Below are 20363 nucleotides of genomic sequence, written 5' to 3' on the forward strand. Positions count from 1 at the left end.
TCACTGGCAGGAGACGGACCAGTGAGTCATGTCTCAAAGACGGTCATGTTAATAACTGTAGTAGAGACTGAACCAGAACCAGAACCAGAACCAGAACCGCTGCTTGCGTTTGCAGTATTATGACTATTACTAACTGGTTGTCATTGGCGACAATCCTGGGACAAATCACAAGTGGCGTGCAGTTATTGAGACGTTTTCTAGCTGTGGTTGGTCCGCCAGAGAGGGTGGGCGGAGCTAACGCAACGGACTCGCTCTTCAGCTGTGTGAAGCGGCGTTCTGTTTTCTCCAGTCTGACGTAACACAGGCGACGCCGTTTCATGTCTTCAGAAACCAACGGATGACGTCACGGTAACCACGTCCATATTTTTATACAGTCTATGATCAAATCACACGTCTTGTTTTGTCCAAAACCACAAAATATTCAGTTTATTACGATGTGAAGATGAGAAAAAGCAGCAAATATTCACATTTGAGAACCTTAAACAAGACATCGTTTGGATTTTTTAATTTTTAAAATGATTCATCTATTAATCGAATAGTTGTTGCAGCTCAACAAACGTTTGTAAGTAATTTAGTGGAAACAGAAACAATGTTTTAGTGTTTTGATTCATGCAACAACCTGAAAATGAGACTTCAGGGTCTGTTGATGTGAAGGTTGCGATATGAAACACATCATATAAACGTACCGAAGATCTTCAGTCGGAGACGTTTCTAAACTAACGAGACCAAACTCTTCATGATGAAGGAACATGTGACCCAGTGCAGCGATGAGGAATCAGATATATCACACGATACTGGTTATTAATCAGGTCGTTGTTGGTTTGGATCCAAACATGAAGACAAAGATAGAACATGTACTTTAAGTTTTTAAACTGGTAAATTGTATTAATTTCTGCCTCCTAGAGCTGTTTGCGTGGCTGCAGATGAGTTTATTAGGAACCTGATGGATGAAATGTGTCTGTAAATCAGGTTTGACATTACAGGATGCAGAGGGTTTGTACAGGTCTCTGTATAAATCACAGTCACTCTCTCTGTTTAATCTCCCAAAACATAATTACAAGCTTCACTGCCTCGTTAGGAGAGAGACCAGAGAAGTAAAAGAGTCTTAGTTGATCTATATTTTATTGTGGTTCCTCATTAAATAAAAAGAACATCCTGATAAAACCATCGGCAGCAGTCAGGAGTCCACAGAGACAGAATCTGCATCACAGATATGGACCAGGACCAGAGCTGCACGTCACCACACACCAGGTGGTATTTACCTGTATAATCCACCGGGAAGCTTCAAATATTAAACATGTGTCATTCTAATATTTAATTATATAAATTTAACAGTATTTCTCTTGCTTTGACATTCGAGAGTCGACTTTTGAAGCGACCTGAAGAAGGTTCGTGTGGTCTTCCTCTCCTCGCTGCCGTCATGTGACCTCTGACATTTTAAAGATAAAAAAAAGTTCTTCTTCACCCTCGTTAATAAAAACCCCAGAATCTGTCAGTGTTGTCGGTGTCTTCAGTGATTGACCGTGATTGGCTACAAACTAGTTGTGATGTCATAGTGAGCGTCCAGGTGTTAAACTGAGTTCAGAGAAGAAGAAGAAACATTGATATGAAATTCCAAACTAAGATTTTCTTGCGTATTTGTTTGAAACATGGAATCAGTCGATGCGTCTCTGTCCTTAACCCGACTCACGTACCCCGTGGAGGGCTACCTGCCCCTCCAGAACCCGCCGACGGCAGACTTGATGAAAGCGCACAAACTGCTGGGATACATCAAGAACGTCCTCGCCACCGCCATCGATACTCAGGTAGGAAAACACCAGAAAAACCAGTTTGTTTACAGTGTTTTCATGTGTTCTGGCGGTGCTTCATGATAATAAACCGTATTAATGCTGCTCTGTGTGTCTGATTAGTTGAGCTGAAACGGTTTTAAACAGCTGCTGATGTAGATCAGTGTAATTGTGTTTCACTTTGTCCTCGTCTGTCGTTTGCAGGAGACAGTTAATTACCAGCTTTTCAATTGGTTTTATGTGGACATAAAGTCAGATATCAGTTTCCTCTAAACTCTGCTGCAGCGTTTCTTCTTCTTCTTCTTCTTGTGTTTGTGTTTGTGTCGGCGCTGCAGGAGGAGAAGCTGCTGGAGAAAGACTGTGCAGTGTGGAGGCTTCATGGAGAACCAACAGTCCTGGTCACTCTGGCTCACATCTTCAACCACTTCGCTCCTCTCATGGTGAAAACATTTCTTTTCTTGCAACTTTTATGGATATTTTTAGGCTAAACGAGCAACACTGATGATCTGGATCTGTCAGCGGCAGACAGCGCTCGCTGTGTGAACGTTTCAGACTTGATCCAAAGTTGAGTAAACAGCAGAAAGTAAAATCATATCTGCTGTGAGCAGCTTTGCCTTTAGAACAGCAGCGGTTCTCAGTGTTTCAGGGTCTCAGCAGGTCGGTTCTTCTTCTGTGGATTTAGTCTCAGCTGCTTCTGTCTCTTCGTGTTAATCCCAGACTGACTCCAGAGACTGAAGATGCTTCTTTATGACTATGGCTGCTGCAGCATCATGGAGAAGAATCTAAACATCTAAAGTGGCTGAAACTTTTGCACAGTGCTGTTTATAATAGATCACATCTGACAGGAAGGTGTATACGGGTCTTTATTTGCAGCGTTCTTTAGATAAAGATCCAGTCCAGTCGTCCTGTTGGACGGTTTGTCTGCACACGTTTCCATCTGACGGCTTCAGAGTTTCACTCAGGTTTAATGTGACAAAAGAGCTTCAGCTGCTGTTCCAGATATTATAAAAATGATCTGCTTAACAAACGTAACGTAACGTAACGTGAGTGAGTGAGTGAGTGGGATCCTGTGGGCAGGTGGAGTACATGCATTAAACTTGAGTTTTTCCTGCGTTACACAGCTGATCGATAGTGTCACATAGTGTTTGCTGTGAAGCTTCTCAGAGCGTCTGAACCTGTAACGACAGTAGAGATGAAACATAAAGACACTGATGAACACGTCGTCATCAGCGGACGGCAGCAGGGAAACACTAAAGTTCAGAGAGATAAAAGATTTGATAAGAGATTCGTTAGAATCAGAGCTTAACGAAGCGGATCCGAAACGGACGAGCTGTCAGAACAAAACCCTGAAAACAGATAAACTTTAAAAAATGTGTCAGACGCGAATAATAACGTCAACAAATACCTGAAGACCCTTCATACTCAGAGCCAGACCGCTCACTGACTGCTGTGTGTTTATTTAAATCGGGTGCTGATGGCGTCTTCTTCTTCTTCTGCAGTGTAAAGTTTACCTGGTGGAGGACGTGCTGATGGACTTCCTGTTGGGGATTCTGGAGGGAGGAGGGTCAGTAGATGAACATCCGCTCATCCAGCAGCTCCTGGACCTCTTCTGGCTCCTCATGGAGGTAATTAGTTAATGCTTTAGTTATTTAACGAGGCTGATTGACTGATGTTAATTAACAATCCGAGCTTCTCTGCTGTTGTTATCAAAGTAGAAACCAACACGATCTTCTGCTCGCTGTGTTTCTGCTCATCACCGCCTCTCTGTCTCTGCAGGACTACGAGGTGAACGAGTGTCTGAAGCAGCTGATGATGTCCCTGCTGAGGGCGTACCGTTTCTCCCCCATCATCCCCGACCTCGGCTTCCAGGTGGGACTGAAGTGAAGTCGAGTCGCAGCGGGACTCACTGTCAATCATCAAACTCCTGATTTCTGTCTGTAAACAGAGGAAACGCATCAGTTCATATGAATAACTCGTTAGTGTTAGCTCGATGCTAACAGAGACCGGCGTCTGTCGGCTGTCTCACGCTGTAACTGCTGCTCCACTACTTCAGTATGAGAGCTGTAAATTCTTGTCTCTTTTTAAAGCATATGACTGGTGATGTTATATATATATATATATATATATATATATATATATGTGTCTATACATATGTTTTAGTTTGTATCTACCTGTTTCAGATCCACTACCTGCGTCTGACCACGGCCATCCTGCGTCATGAGAAGTCCAGGAAATACCTGCTGAGCAACGTCTTATATCCTTCTGTTGCTACTGAGGTCTGCTAGAATGACCTTCATCACTGTCGCTTCCTGGATAAAGAAGATCTGAATAGTTTGATCGAACATGTCATCAGTGTTCATAAACATGAAGGAAACATCAGGCAGTCAATGTTTAAACACCAGTTAATGTTAGTAGTCGTGTAAGAGGACATTAAACTATAACAACAGAAGAAAACTGTCAAAAGCAACTTAAACCTTGAGATTATTTTTACATTAAATAGCAAAACTATGAATTTGGGAATAAACCCAGTAAACTAAACACAGAGTGAGACTCAAAACCTTAGGGGTCGGGCCCCTCCAAAGGCAGATGATGTAATTAAGGAGATATAACGAGTCTTCTCTCTGCAGTGGCGGAAGAAGTACTCACATACTTTAGTGCAGTAAAAGCACTAATACAGCAGTGTACAAATACTCCGTTACAAGTAAAAGTCCTGCATGAAAAATCCTCCGACAGTAAAAGTACATAAGTATTATGAGCTTGATGTAGTTAAAGTATTGCAGTAAAAGTACATAAGTATTATGAGCTTGATGTAGTTAAAGTATTGCAGTAAAAGTACATAAGTATTATGAGCTTGATGTAGTTAAAGTATTGCAGTAAAAGTACATAAGTATTATGAGCTTGATGTAGTTAAAGTATTGCAGTAAAAGAACATAAGTATTATGAGCTTGATGTAGTTAAAGTATTGCAGTAAAAGTAGTGGTTTGGTCCCTCTGACTGATATATTATTATATATGACATCATTAGATTATTAATAGTGAAGCATCAGTGTTAGAGCAGCATGTTACTGTTGTAGCTGCTGGAGGTGGAGCTAGTTTACACTACTTTATATACAGTTAGCTAGTTTAGTCCAGTGGTTCCCAACCTAGGGGTCGGGCCCCTCCAAAGGGTCAGCAGATAAATCTGAGGGGTGGTGAGATGATTAATGGGAGAGGAAAGAAGAAAAAACAAAGTTCTGATACACAAATCTGTTTTCAGTTTTTTGGACTTTTTCTCTAATCTTTGATTTTTGCTGAAATATTGGATCATTTGAACATTTATTGAAATGAAAGCATGTGAGAAGTTTAGAGGGAAAAATCATTATTTGGTGGAGCTGTTAACAACTCATAGACATGTGAAATGTGACCCCGACTACACACTGCTTTTTGTAAGACGTCAAAAGACAAAAAGGTTGGAAACCACTGGTTTCATCTTTAACAATGTGTTGTATTTTAAAAGCTTGTTATATTATCCATTGTGTCAAATCTTCATCTGAAAAGTAACTAAAGCTGTCAAATAAATGTAGTGGAGTAGAAAGTACAATATTTCCCTCTGAAATGTAGAAAGTAGCATCACATGGAAATACTCAAGTAAAGTACAAATACCTCTAAACTGAACTTAGTTACTTTGCAGGAACAGTTGTTTCCTTAACAGACGTCTACGTTTGATGTTCTTCGCTCGGTCGTGTTTTTTTACGTGAAGACTCCTCTGAGAGTGAAGGAGGCGGGGCTAGAGGAGCTCATCCCGACCACATGGTGGCCGACGCACTTCGACAAGGAGGTAAAAGCTCCGACTGAACACGTGCTCTAGATAACAGCAGGAACACATGAGATGAGACGTACGTCCACGTTTCTGGCATTTTTGCTTGAAAAATAGTTCTTTATTAATTAAAGTCGATCAGCTGATCGATTGATTGACTAACTGTTGCAGCTCTAATCTGCAGTAATAAATCAAACTCACACATTTATTCATTTCCGCAGTAGAGACTCACATAGACTGTGTATGGTATACTTGGAAATTTTAACAGCTGTATTCCTCCTCAGTTGTTTCTTGATGTTACGACATGTTATTTACCTGCAGGGGTCTGTTACTGTAAAGGGATCGGGAGGATATTCCGGCCGGCAGGCGGCCATCTTGGTGTCGAGAAATTTGTGTTGCAGTTACAAAGGCCGGCCAGCGGATGGCAGCGTATGTGATGATACACTAGAGTCCACTGTGTTGGCTGATGTGCAACTATACCATTAAAACCCCATGCATATATAAGAACAGTAACTCTTCCACTATACTGAGGAATACAGCAGGAAGTAGCTTTTGTTCAGGCCTCTGATTGGCCGCCTGTTGGTTGTGCTTGTGATGTTTTGAGTCTTAAATACTGGTGTACGTGTGGACTCAGCCGTATGACGGTTTATGAAAGCATCAGTGTGTTTTGGTTGTGTTGTGGAGGCATTAAAACACAAACACTGATTGGCTGAATGTCTCTCGTCGTCTCTCAGGGGAAAGACGAGCGGGAGCCCAAAGAGGAAAGTGCAGACGAGCGACTGAGACGTCGAGCCTACGAGAGAGGCTGCCAGAGGCTCAAGAAGAGGATCGAAGGTTTTATTAAAGTTTTATTAAAGACAGTTACTGAACATCTTTTATCTCATATAACCTGCAACATATATAAACTTTATATTCAGATCTTATAGCAGCTGTAGAGCTGTTGCCATTCTTCTAGTGAAACCACATTTACAGCCGTCCAGTGAACAGCAGCTGAAGTCCCAGTTAAATATAATATTAAAATTATAATAAATATAAAGCTGCTGCTCTCTGAGATGCATTCAAGTGTCTCAGCTGAACTCCTTGTTCTTCTCGTAGTGGTGGAGGAGCTACAGGTCCAGATCCTGAGGCTGCTGCTCAACAACAAGGACAAAACTACAGTAAGTACAGCTGGTATTATTCAAAGAGGACACATATATTTATCTTCATGTCCTGCTCTGATGTCAGTTTATTATTTAGTATATGTATTAGAGAGTGAGAGCAGTCACCTGGCTGTCAGTACAGGGATCAGCCAATTAGAGAGCAGCGCTGCACCGTGTTATTGTGTGAATGCTTGGTTGGTGTCTGCCTGATTAAACAGTGAGATACTGATAAACAAACAACTGATTCAGTGAAATAACTCCACGCTGCACTGAGCAGGTAATTAAAGAGACCTCAGGAGGTTTTTCACTCGCTGTACTTTGGTTTTATTTCGTCTTTTGTCTTTGACTTGACGTTTAATCCCAAACAGCTCGGCTGATGAACTCCGTTCTGCCTCAGTGTGTCGTATAGTGTGTATGATGTCTGTCACGGGGAAGGTGTTTGTCTCTCTTCGTCTCTTTCAGGGGGAAGCTTCTCGATACATTTTCCTGAATAAGTTCAGGAAGTTTCTCCAAGAAAACGCCAGCAACAGAGGGGTGAGGAGCAGAGTGCATGATGGTTTACACACACACACACGAGCTCCAGCAGCAGACAAACGTAGTGACGTCTGACTATAAAACACTTTTTACAGATGCACCAATATGGAATTTCATGGCTAATAATAATAATAAGTTTATTTAGTATAGCACCTTTCACAGAAATGAAATTCACAAAGTGCTTCACAGGAATAAGAGTTGAAAATAAGACCATAAAAACATACAAAGAGTAAAAACATGCTACAAGTTAAAATTTACCACAAGTAGAAACACAGGAACAAATGATCACACACACCAATCAGACAACTCAAGAAGACACAAAAGCCAATTTAAAAAGATGGTCTTTAATAGTTGTTTAAAGACTGCTGACTGTATATAAACAGGAAGAGAGTTCCACAGTGTTGGAGCCACAAATGCAAAGACACGATCACCTTTAGTGTTCAGCCGTGAGCGAGACAGCCAGCAGGTCCTGGTTGGACGACCTGAGTGACCTACCGGTGACGTAGGGATGGATAAGGTCCATGATGAACTCTGGAGTCTGTCCATGCAGGGCTCTGTATGTAACACCAAGAACCTTAAAATGAATAAAGCAAAGATCTTAAAATAGGAGAGATGTGATTCATCCTGCTGGTGAGCAGCCTTGCAGCTGCCGGTTCACAGACGAGTGAAGATGGAGTTACAATTACTGATAACTGATATTATTACAAGCTGCAGTAGAAATATTATGTCATTATATTTTTCATCCTTGTTGTCGTTATCATAGGTAGCATGTTTAGTGAAGTTCAGCCTGTCTCTGCGTCTTCAGAAGCTGAACTATTATTAAATCAAGCTCATCATAAACAGCAATATATATGAATAATTATATATATATGAATGTTCTTCACATGTGTGATCACAGAATGACAGCAGAGTTTAACTGATGTACAACTGTTACAGCCCCAGATATCAGTCTGAACATGCACAAATACCTTCTCGTGTGTGTGTGTGTGTGTTTGTGTGTGTGTGTGTGTGTGTGTGTGTGTTTGTGTGTGTGTTTGTGTGTGTGTGTGTGTGTGTGTGTGTGTGTGTGTGTGTGTGTGTGTGTGTGTGTGTGTGTGAGCAGCACCCCACAGCGCTGTGCCCTCCTGAGTACATGGTGTGTTTCCTCCACCGGCTCATCACGGCGGTGAGGTCGTGCTGGGACGAAGGCAACAGGAAGAGTCCCGGCAGCATCAGCAGTGAAGGTAGAGAAGCAGAGAAGAAGAAGATCTGACTTTAATTCATACGGTGAAGCTCAAAGCTTCCAGCTGTGTTTCATCTGCTGGTGGATTCACTTCCTCCCTCCTCAGAGGAGACGTCAGTAACACTGAGATAAATGACGTTATAGATTCACTCCAGTAGATCAGAGGATCAGCTGATGGTTGCGTCCGCTGTGAGTCGAGGTGTCAGCAGTTTAACTTTAACTGGTCAAACAGGAGAACCAGGCTGCTGTCCAGCTTTACTCCGGTCACGAAGATACTGAAGCGCAGCGAAGCTGTGACTGAGCTGCGTTTCCTTTTCTTTCTTTATTCTTTTATGATACTTCAGTAAACACGGTTTTTAAAACACCTTCTGGTAACAGATTTAGCAGCGTTTGAATCCAAGTTGCAGCTGGAATGAAGCCCACGGACGGCACAAGAGCAGTAGTCGAACGCCCCACAATCACCCACAATGCAACGCTGTCCTGTAGCCGCCGTCGCCAAAGCTGACAAAAAAAACTTTATTTCTCAGAATCGAAGGAGAAATAATTCAAACATGAACGTTAACCTGTCGTATTGAGTTATCAAGGACACGTTTGTGTTTTTGTGTGAAATATTAAAGATATCAGTAAAAGAAAACTTGAACACGGCGGGTCGTCTGTCAGCCAATCACAGAGCTGCAAATTCATCCCTGCGGCTCTAAAATCTACAAATAACAACTCAGATAACTACACAACGCAGAGACAACCGTTCAACTCCGTGGTTTCAATGACAGCAGCGTCCATAGCAACCACCATAGCAACCACCATAGCAACGATAGGAAGCCTGGAAACATCTTCAACATAATTAACAAGCTAAACATCATATATTCACAGAACCAAGATTATGAAAATAAAATTCACATTTCTTCCTAGAAAGGTTCTCAAAACGCATTTTAATGCCAAAACTATCTTTAAAATATTGTCCACCGAGAATACAAGGAATGGCAGCCATGGAGTCATGTGACACGTGTCTGATTAGAGGCTCCAGCAGCATCTCTGAAATAAATGTGTGATAACAGCGAACCCAGTCGAGCAGCACTGGCTCGTATATGTGGGACAGATGTGTGATGAGAACATCTGGTAACAGTCACATCAGCCGCATAAACACTCTGCTAACTGTGTTTATGTTGAAATAAAGTAAAATCTACCTGAGACTCATCGTAATGAAAGCAGACTAATATTGTTTTATTCTAATAACTTGTAGAAACTTGAGGAGATAAAATACAGTAAATCACAATAAATAAAGCAAAAATTAGAGAAAAGCTTGAAAACAACAACTCTTATTTTTAATGTCAGAAATATGTTGTTTTTTTTTCTGTTGTCATCTCCCGACCCTTTAGATTAATCCAGCGACCCATGTTAGGGTCCCGACCCCTAGATTGGGAACCGTTGCTGCTCCTGTAGATCTGTAATCAGATGATAAAGACTTTTCAAGTTATCAGGCTTTTTTCTTTTAAACTGTTACTTAATAATTTCTACATATTGATCACTGACGTCTTCATATTCGAGGGCTGAGATGCTGCGTGTCATGAGTAGCTGTCGTCTCTTTACGGTGACGCTGGAGTGAGAACGTCTCTCTCTGGCAGTGCCGTCAGCCAATCACAGAGCTCCCTCTGTCTTGTCTTTCCGACCCGTGCGTCCTAACTCTTCCTCTCGTCCTGTATCTTCTCTCTGCAGACGCCTACGTCCCTCCGCAGCTCTTCTACAACGGGAAGGTGGATTACTTTGACCTGCAGCGGCTGGGCGGACTCCTCTCACACCTGAAGAAGACTCTCAAAGGTTTGTTTTGTCTTTGGACTCCAGGTGTCTGTTACCTGATCAGAAACATGGAGGAGACTTTAAATGCTGTTATTGAACCAGATGTGACTGGATATCAGCACCGAGTACAGAATCGATTAATTAAGGACCGAGCCCAAAGGCAGAAGACCCTATTGTTTTTCATTTGTTTGTTTGTTTCTTTCTTTATTATTACCTTATAACCCTTAATTTGACCCCCTAAATATGCTCAAAAACTCAGCAAATTAGGCACGCACATCAGGTGATAAATTTGATAAAATGTTAAAATTAACCTCCAAAGTGCCAAAATGTGCTCTCTAGCGCCACCTATGCAACTCAAATGGCCGCCACGGCTTGTAGGAATGTTGTAGAGAGATCAAACCAAAACTCAATTATTCGTCTCATCAAGACCTACTAATCATACACTGACACCCCTGACCTAAATCCAACAGGAAGTCTGCAATTAGCCTTTCAAAATAAGACTTAGCAGCACTTGTTGTATAAAAAACAAGTTTTTATTTGATGGTTTCAGTCCTGTAAATATATAAATAATGTTTTGGAGCAGCAGCAGCTGTTTGCAGGCCGACCTGCTGCTGTCAGAGTGAGGAAGTGAAGCTGGCTGTGTGATTGTGATTGTCAGCAGATGTGGGAGGCAGCTGTGTAATGTGGATTGATATTCCCCGAACAGACTCGTCGTACGAGCAATATGCTGTTCATTCAGTGCGAGAGAGCGAGAGGCACGGCGGGAATCAATCACCTGCTGCAGCTGGTCATTTATTTTGATTTTGAGATGCACCTCAGCTCTCAGAGAATATCCCAGTAACAAACACAGAGCTCTCAGAGAGTATCCCAGTAACAAACACAGAGCTCTCAGAGAATATCTCAGTAACAAACACAGAGCTCTCAGAGAATATCTCAGTAAAAAACAAAGCTCTCTGAGAATATCTCAGTAACAAACACAGAGCTCTCAGAGAATATCTCAGTAACAAACACAGAGCTCTCAGAGAATATCCCAGTAACAAACACAGAGCTCTCCGAGAATATCTCAGTAACAAACACAGAGCTCTCAGAGAATATCTCAGTAACAAACACAGAGCTCTCAGAGAATATCTCAGTAACAAACACAGAGCTCTCAGAGAATATCCCAGTAACAAACACAGAGCTCTCCGAGAATATCTCAGTAACAAACACAGAGCTCTCAGAGAATATCTCAGTAACAAACACAGAGCTCTCAGAGAATATCTCAGTAACAAACAGAGCTCTCAGAGAATATCTCAGTAAAAAACAAAGCTCTCCGAGAATATCTCAGTAACAAACACAGAGCTCTCAGAGAATATCTCAGTAACAAACACAGAGCTCTCAGAGAATATCCCAGTAACAAACACAGAGCTCTCAGAGAATATCTCAGTAACAAACACAGAGCTCTCAGAGAATATCCCAGTAACAAACACAGAGCTCTCAGAGAATATCCCAGTAACAAACACAGAGCTCTCAGAGAATATCTCAGTAACAAACACAGAGCTCTCAGAGAATATCCCAGTAACAAACACAGAGCTCTCAGAGAATATCCCAGTAACAAACACAGAGCTCTCAGAGAATATCCCAGTAACAAACACAGAGCTCTCCGAGAATATCTCAGTAACAAACAGAGCTCTCAGAGAATATCCCAGTAACAAACACAGAGCTCTCAGAGAATATCCCAGTAACAAACACAGAGCTCTCAGAGAATATCTCAGTAACACACAGAGCTCTCAGAGAATATCTCAGTAACAAACACAGAGCTCTCAGAGAATATCTCAGTAACAAACACAGAGCTCTCAGAGAATATCTCAGTAACAAACACAGAGCTCTCAGAGAATATCTCAGTAACAAACAGAGCTCTCAGAGAATATCTCAGTAACAAACAGAGCTCTCAGAGAATATCCCAGTAACAAACAGAGCTCTCAGAGAATATCTCAGTAACAAACAGAGAGCTCTCAGAGAGTATCTCAGTAACAAACACAGAGCTCTCAGAGAATATCCCAGTAACAAACAGAGCTCTCAGAGAATATCCCAGTGACAAACACAGAGCTCTCAGAGAATATCTCAGTAACAAACACAGAGCTCTCAGAGAGTATCTCAGTAAAAAACACAGAGCTCTCAGAGAATATCCCAGTAACAAACAGAGCTCTCAGAGAATATCTCAGTAACAAACACAGAGAAAAAATAAAAAATAAATAAATAAATAAAAGACACAAATCAAGCAAATAGACAAACAAACAAAAATAATGACAAACAACAGCAATGACAACATCATATTACAATGAAGAAGATAATAAATGTAGAGAGCAACTAAGCAATATGGACTGATTATGGGTGATAGAGAGCTAATAATTATAATAATAATAATAATGATATTAATAACAATACAACAATATATAGTAATAATGATAATAGTCTTGTTTGATAGTATCACTGTGGCAGCAGCAGAGGCAGTAAAATGGGTTAAATAATTAGATATTTATATTAATTTATATAAATTTATATCATTTTGAGTTTATATTAATTAAATTAGATTAATATGGCCATGGGGGGTGGAGCCAAACACACAGAGCCTAAGGAGGGGCCACAGCCCAGGGACCAGACCAGCTGAGACCAATTGAGACCAATTGAGACCAATTGAGACCAGTTGAGACCAGTTGAGACCAATTGAGACCAATTGAGACCAGTTGAGACCAGTTGAGACCAGTTGAGGGGTTTTCCTGTATTTCATCGCTGGTTTTATTGTCTTTCAGCTCAGGTGATTCTTACATGAGGAATTTATTACAGAGATTATAATGATTAGTGTTGAAACCGTTGAAACCTGACTCCCCCCCCCCCACACACTCTCTTCTCTGGAAGCTGATGTGTTTCCGTGGAGACGCGATGACGTCGTGGTTCAGATCATCTCTGTGCAGGTAAACAACAACAACAACATGCTGCTGTGATATGAACAATATGTTTATTATTTCCTACCAGATGACCTGGCCAGTAAAGCCAACATCATCATCGACCCTGCAGAGATCCAGACCACCTCCATGGACGACTTAGACGAGGACGAGGAGAGCGGCGCAGCACAGGTTTGTATATATATGATATATATATATATATATATGATATATGTATATATGTAGTAAGTTATTATACCGAGATATTTGATATTTGACTGTGCTGTTAATGTTTATATCCAGCGTAACGTCGCCTCAGATTTGTTTAGTTTTTAACTGACGCTGGCCGCCAGACTTCACACGTTAGTTATATTGAAATGTTTCACAATAAAAGTCGGGAAATGAAGGCTTTTAATGTTATTAATAGCATAATGCAAAAATTTAACAGAGCAAATGGAAGCAGATCAGAGAACAGGGAGGCTTCGTATTAAATATGAGCAAATATACTCATCAAACAAGAGAATTAGGAATAAAAGCCTCTCTCTGATATAAGCCTGCTTCCAGTAAAGACCAGAGGGTTTTACTACAAAGCCAGTTCAACATATCCAGGCTTTCTCTGTGTGAGCTGGATCAACAAACCCTGAACTCTCAGTCAGAGATAAGCGGCATCACGACGGTAGTTATGAACTTTCTTTGTTAATTCAGACTTTCTGCTTCAGGCTCTGTGTGTGTCCTCATGAAAGGGGCGTTTGGCGTCATTTGACTCTTTTTCTGCACAGAATGGAGCGATGGCGTGCCGCCTGCTTCAGTCAGGAGGAACAGGTCGTTATAACGGAGAGATATGATGAATAGAAATACATTATCACAGCATGAAGCAACTCTGTCGCTGCAAATAAGATGAGAGATGAATGCTGGCAGATTGCTGATCATGTAAATTCGTTGATTAAAACACTAATTCATTAATTCATTAATTAGTAAATAGTTTCTATAAATATTTTAGCACTGAATGCTCTCTCAGTGCCTCCCACATCCAGAGCTCTTAAACTTTAAACTTGATGCAGCAGTTTGAACATTAAACTGTCTGACTCCCATAATGAAGCATCAGTGGAAACCACTTCAGGTTCTGGCTGAATCAAAGTGAAATTAATGTTATAGATTTAATATTATCTGTGATAAATACCAATAGACTAATCAATTTTATTTATTTATTTTTGTTCAAAGTATTACTTCATTAGTTTTTTTTTATTGTTTGATGTACAGTTTGATATATTGTAACAACAGTAACTCTAACCTCTCGCACCATCGCAAATTTACAACATGACATCAAATCAATGGTAAGACTGATTAAAGACTAATCAATATTCTAATCGGTGTTCTAATAGCTGCAGTATTAAACGCACTTGGCAGCAAATCAGGTGGTCAGTGAAAGGACGCCGCTTTTTATCGCCGATTTAAGCCGAAACTCCGGAACATAACCTGCTGCGGACCGGGTTAGTTTACAGCATCAGTTACCATGGTGATGTAGCAGGTTAACAGAGTGTTACCATGGTGATTTAGCAGGTTAACAGAGAGTTACCATGGTGATGTAGCAGATTAACAGAGAGTTACCATGGTGATGTAGCAGGTTAACAGAGAGTTACCATGGTGATGTAGCAGGTTAACAGAGAGTTACCATGGCGATGTAGCAGGTTAACAGAGTGTTACTATGGTGATGTAGCAGGTTAACAGAGAATTACCATGGTGATGTAGCAGGTTAACAGAGTGTTACCATGGTGATGTAGCAGGTTAACAGAGTTACCATGGTGATGTAGCAGGTTAACAGAGAGTTACCATGGTGATGTAGCAGGTTAACAGAGTTACCATGGTGATGTAGCAGGTTAACAGAGTGTTACCATGGTGATGTAGCAGGTTAACAGAGTTACCATGGTGATGTAGCAGGTTAACAGAGAATTACCATGGTGATGTAGCAGGTTAACAGAGAGTTACTATGGTGATGTAGCAGGTTAACAGAGTTACCATGGTGATGTAGCAGTTTAACAGAGTTACCATGGTGATGTAGCAGGTTAACAGAGAGTTACCATGGTGATGTAGCAGGTTAACAGAGAGTTACCATGGTGATGTAGCAGGTTAACAGAGTGTTACCATGGTGATGTAGCAGGTTAACAGAGTTACCATGGTGATGTAGCAGGTTAACAGAGAATTACAATGGTGATGTAGCAGGTTAACAGAGAGTTACTATGGTGATGTAGCAGGTTAACAGAGAGTTACCATGGTGATGTAGCAGGTTAACAGAGAGTTACTATGGTGATGTAGCAGGTTAACAGAGAGTTACCATGGTGATGTAGCAGGTTAACAGAGTGTTACTATGGTGATGTAGCAGGTTAACAGAGAATTACCATGGTGATGTAGCAGGTTAACAGAGTGTTACCATGGTGATGTAGCAGGTTAACAGAGCGTTACCATGGTGATGTAGCAGGTTAACAGAGTTACCATGGTGATGTAGCAGGTTAACAGAGAGTTACCATGGTGATGTAGCAGGTTAACAGAGAGTTACCATGGTGATGTAGCAGGTTAACAGAGTGTTACCATGGTGATGTAGCAGGTTAACAGAGTTACCATGGTGATGTAGCAGGTTAACAGAGAGTTACCATGGTGATGTAGCAGGTTAACAGAGAGTTACCATGGTGATGTAGCAGGTTAACAGAGAATTACCATGGTGATGTAGCAGGTTAACAGAGAGTTACCATGGTGATGTAGCAGGTTAACAGAGTGTTACCATGGTGATGTAGCAGGTTAACAGAGTTACCATGGTGATGTAGCAGGTTAACAGAGAGTTACCATGGTGATGTAGCAGGTTAACAGAGAGTTACCATGGTGATGTAGCAGGTTAACAGAGTGTTACCATGGTGATGTAGCAGGTTAACAGAGTTACCATGGTGATGTAGCAGGTTAACAGAGAGTTACCATGGTGATAACACCTTCATGACATTGAAAACCCTGCAGGATCAACACACCTCACTAACCCACTGATCTGGCTCCGTAGTTCAGCCCTCTGGTGCCCTCTGCAGGTGAGGCCTCTATTAGAGAAAATACGGTAGATATATCATACTGTACTGTCATCTTATTGGACCAGATGGGTTGTTGGTCTTCAGTATCAGAAGAATCTATATATAGAATACATATCCCAATATGTCAGGAAATAAAGATTTGTTTATAAATACTATATATATATATATATATATATATATATATATATATATATATATATATATATATATATATATATAAATATAAATATATATATATATATATTTATATATATACACACACAATACAGCAAACAGTGTTTTAGCAGCGTTGTCAGAGCAGCTGATCTGGTGTCAGTAATGTTTCCATCATGGATCGGCAGGTGTTTACGTCATTTACTGACACGTCATCACGTCGCTGGCCGCTGTCTTGTTTTGTAGATGTGTTGTACTTGGTTTAACTTCCTCTGCAGGATTATAACGGAGGGAAACAGCTCTCGATGGATCATGTTAACGTTGTGTGCGCTTGTTTTTGAACATCAGAGGCCGTTCGGCGCAGCGGCGATGGGCGGAGCTCTGGCGAGGCCCAGCTGGTTGAGTTCTCCCACTCTGGGTCGAGCCAACCGGTTCCTCAGCACGGCGGCCGTCAGTCTCATGACCCCCAGACGACCCCTCACTCAGCCCGAGAAAGTGAAAGTCCGCACCCTGGCTGTGGAGCAGAGGACTGAGGAGGACAGTGAGTAACTAAACAGCAGCAGTTTATTATTGTGCTTCCATAAAGCTGCTTAAAACTATAATATGTAATTATTCCACATTAAAATGTCTAAAAACAACTATGTTATATATTTTACTGTGGTCGCCAAACATCGTCAGCTTTATTCAGTGTTTTTACCTGTGATCTCCGGGTCTGTTTGTTCTAGAGAGGAGGAGCGATTAACACTGGAGTAATCCTATCCCGGTAAAGCTGGTTATTTAACAACAAAGACAACAACTCCCATGATCCCTTGCTACTTCACACTGTCATCACACTCCGTCTTTTGTTATTGTTTTGATTGAGACGCCTAGCGGCTGAAATTACATATTATGCGTTTAATCACCAGAGTTTAAAAAAGAAGTAAAGTAACATCAGCTGCTGTTTGTTCTCTTTTCACACCAGATTTGTTCACGTTTAGTCAAACAGTCTCCATTAAAGTCATGTGAATCAGCTGTTTGCAGTAACATGATGTTCAGACAACTGTCACTGATTACTGTCATACTGAAGATGATTCTCAGCTTCTCCTCAATCAATGAATTACGTCTCTAATCTCAGATGTGTGAGTAATGAGAAAACAGTGTTTCAAATCAATTTCATTCTTGAATGAATTAAAATAAAAAAAAAAAACAGAACATTTTATGGCTGTGTTTCCACTGCGCTAATTAATGGCTCTCCAATGATAATCTTCAGCACTGGCTCAGGGGTCTGAGGACTCCACATCTGCTTCACAATGAAGTCCTTCTCTGCTGGCGAAGCTTTCATTTAGAGGTTTTGTACTGTGCAGAGTAATCAGCCTGGCATGTGGTTCAGGTCACATATTGATCTGCTGTTGTTATTATTATTATTGGAAGTGCTGCTGTCTTATTCAGCCAGTGTGGAAAACACAGTGTGATGCCAGTAATCCCGCCCTCAGCGTGGCCACACCTGTGATCTCAACTTTCTCTCTCCTCTTTGTTTTTCTTCTCTTCCTCCTCAAGTCGAGGGAAGCCATGGCAACGACGGCCTGTTGCTGGGGCGACCGCTGGAAGAGCCGGATCAGCCCATCGCTGATAAGTCCCTGCTGGAGATCGTCGATGGGATTGTGATGATGTACAACCTGAGTGTTCATCAGCAGCTTGGAAAGGTGCGTTAGCGGCTCTCAAAGAGATCAGAGGAGGAAATGTTGGTCTTCAGGTGGATGTTTAAGACTGTTTCCACAGTAACAAATCTTTTGAGGAATTCCTGCAGGTGTAAAAAAAGTCTCCACTCTGGAGGTAGATCTTTCTTCTGTGTTAAACGCTTAATCGGTGGCAAAAGCCAGTAGAACCAGTCCTGATTCATACTGGCTGACTGGCAGGCGACTGGGCTCTGCAAGCACAGTTGCAATTAGAAAAGTCAAAGCTGATCATTTCCTCACAGAAGGTTCAATCTAAACAATCCCTTGAAATTTTAAGACTATTAAATGCAGCAGCTCTTCTTGTTGCCTTATTTAAGACTTTTGACTTATTGAAGCAAAGACTAATCAGTGTAGAAGAGTCAGAACAAACTGTCTGTTGGTTTGATCTATCAGACAGAAGGTATCTAAGGGTGTTCCCCAGGGATCCGTCCTGGGACCACTACTCCTCATTATAAATATCAACAGTCTCGATCAGAATGTTTCATATGTAAATATCCACATTTATGCTGATGATGGTGTGATATACACAACTGTGTCTGCACTAAACCAGACTCCTTGTTTTAAATGCTGACAAAACTAAACTCTGAGTCTGTATCTCAATACAGATATCCAGGAATCGGTGATTGATGATTCTGCAGTTGGTGAAAAAACTGAAGCTGAAATCGGGTTTTTATTTTAGGAACATGTGGTATGGTGATGGTGACCATGGTGATGTTTTAAACCTGTCTACTATGGAGCACTGAGGTTAAAGCTCTAATTCATCACTGCTCTCTGTATGTCGGGTCGGATGATCTGCCTTGTTCACCTGCAGACTGAACCATTTATTCTTATTTATTATAAGGCCGTTACTGGTCTGCTTCCATCACACCTACACAACTACTCAGCTACATCCTTCAGCAAAGTGAGGGAAGTTATTGTCAGGACTTATTCTACCATCTGTCGTAAAGCACTGAACTGGTAAAAAGGCTGTGTAAGTACTCTGCTCTCTCTCTGACATCAGCTGCAAAATGACCTGAATCATCATGAACTGGTCTCACTGGAAGCATTTAAAGTCATGCTAAATGACGGCACATCTGGCTGCAGATGTTCTGACTGACTCATATCGCCCCCGTTTGATCCCTGATGTTGATGAGTTGTGATGAATATTGATGACATTTTAATATTCTTTTCCTGGTTAAATAAAGGTTAAATAAAATAAACATTGTGGCCAAACAGCAGCGTGGAGGTGAACATATAACCAGAAAAAACAAACCACAAGTGTTTGTGATATAAAGACGACACATGTTGTGTTTACATGTACTTGTGTAACCAGATTACTCAGAGAAACCAGGTTACCTGAGTAATCAGGGAACACGTTTACCTGAACTGTAGTAAACTGCTGACTGTAAATCTGCGTAAACATGCAGCAGATCAGTGATTTCTCTCCGACCGCTGTCCTGGTTATTTATTATATACTATCTATTAGATGTGTCTGAATTTCAGTCAAACGTTCAGCGATGGAAACTTCTATATTCAGACTTTTACAGGCTGCTTCCTGTTGGTTTAGTTTGACTTTGGATGTAATTATTTAAAATACGAGGATGCATCGCTCCGTGTGAAGATCTCTGCTCTCATCCAGCTGCTAACCAGCAAACCTGGTTACATGTGTACATCTATCTGGTGGAGAAAGCCGACTGTAACCTGGTTACTGAACTGCATGTAAACGCAGTGACTGACTAATATAATAATGTTTATTTATAGAACACTTTTCTAAACCCACATTACAAAGAACTTAAACTCACTAGCTTTTAAATAGCAGTTCAGTGTGAGAACATTTAAAAGACATCAGAACAGAAATGAAAAGACTTTGCTCAGATGAAACCAGGAAGCTTCTCTGGTGAAAGAAATGAGTGAGTCAGTCAGAGTGATTTCCTGGAAACGCTCTGTTCCCTCCAGATAAAAGACCTCATTTATCTGTTATATTCAAATACGTGTAAATCTGTTATAATAATTACAGTTAGAGGACTCACAGATAAAATAACGGCTCAGAAAGAACATTTATGTTCCTTAACGAAGACTTTTCATCAGTCAAATGGTTTAATTTGTACACGAGATTATTCTGTATTTTCTCACCTCAAAATATGAACTAAATTGTCTCCAAATCATCTCATTTATAACCTCAAAGTGTTTTTAACTGAATAATAATAATGTGTTTAGAGTTTGAATCATGGAGCTCGACATAAATCTTTATTT

At 40.9% G+C, this 20363-nt stretch overlaps 1 protein-coding gene across 3 annotated transcripts in view; it reads left to right on the top strand.

Moving 5' to 3' along the window:
- LOC137180858 (E3 ubiquitin-protein ligase RNF123) overlaps nucleotides 1–20363 on the top strand; it is a 152243-nt gene that overhangs the window by 15557 nt on the left and 116323 nt on the right. For all 3 annotated transcript variants that reach the window (XR_010928065.1, XM_067586125.1, XM_067586126.1), the window contains exons 11-24: nucleotides 1691–1805; nucleotides 2123–2227; nucleotides 3287–3412; nucleotides 3564–3656; nucleotides 3968–4041; nucleotides 5486–5603; nucleotides 6317–6416; nucleotides 6678–6739; nucleotides 7184–7255; nucleotides 8358–8478; nucleotides 10191–10292; nucleotides 13287–13387; nucleotides 16765–16957; nucleotides 17953–18098. Coding sequence is in view for 2 of the 3 variants with exons in the window: in XM_067586125.1 (XP_067442226.1) it covers nucleotides 1691–1805; nucleotides 2123–2227; nucleotides 3287–3412; nucleotides 3564–3656; nucleotides 3968–4041; nucleotides 5486–5603; nucleotides 6317–6416; nucleotides 6678–6739; nucleotides 7184–7255; nucleotides 8358–8478; nucleotides 10191–10292; nucleotides 13287–13387; nucleotides 16765–16957; nucleotides 17953–18098 (1528 nt within the window). In the remaining variant the exon portion in view is untranslated. The remainder of the gene's footprint in view (nucleotides 1–1690; nucleotides 1806–2122; nucleotides 2228–3286; nucleotides 3413–3563; nucleotides 3657–3967; nucleotides 4042–5485; nucleotides 5604–6316; nucleotides 6417–6677; nucleotides 6740–7183; nucleotides 7256–8357; nucleotides 8479–10190; nucleotides 10293–13286; nucleotides 13388–16764; nucleotides 16958–17952; nucleotides 18099–20363) is intronic.

The sequence above is a fragment of the Thunnus thynnus genome, chromosome 4 (genome assembly GCF_963924715.1).
Source record: "Thunnus thynnus chromosome 4, fThuThy2.1, whole genome shotgun sequence".
Taxonomy (NCBI): Eukaryota; Metazoa; Chordata; class Actinopteri; order Scombriformes; family Scombridae; genus Thunnus; species Thunnus thynnus.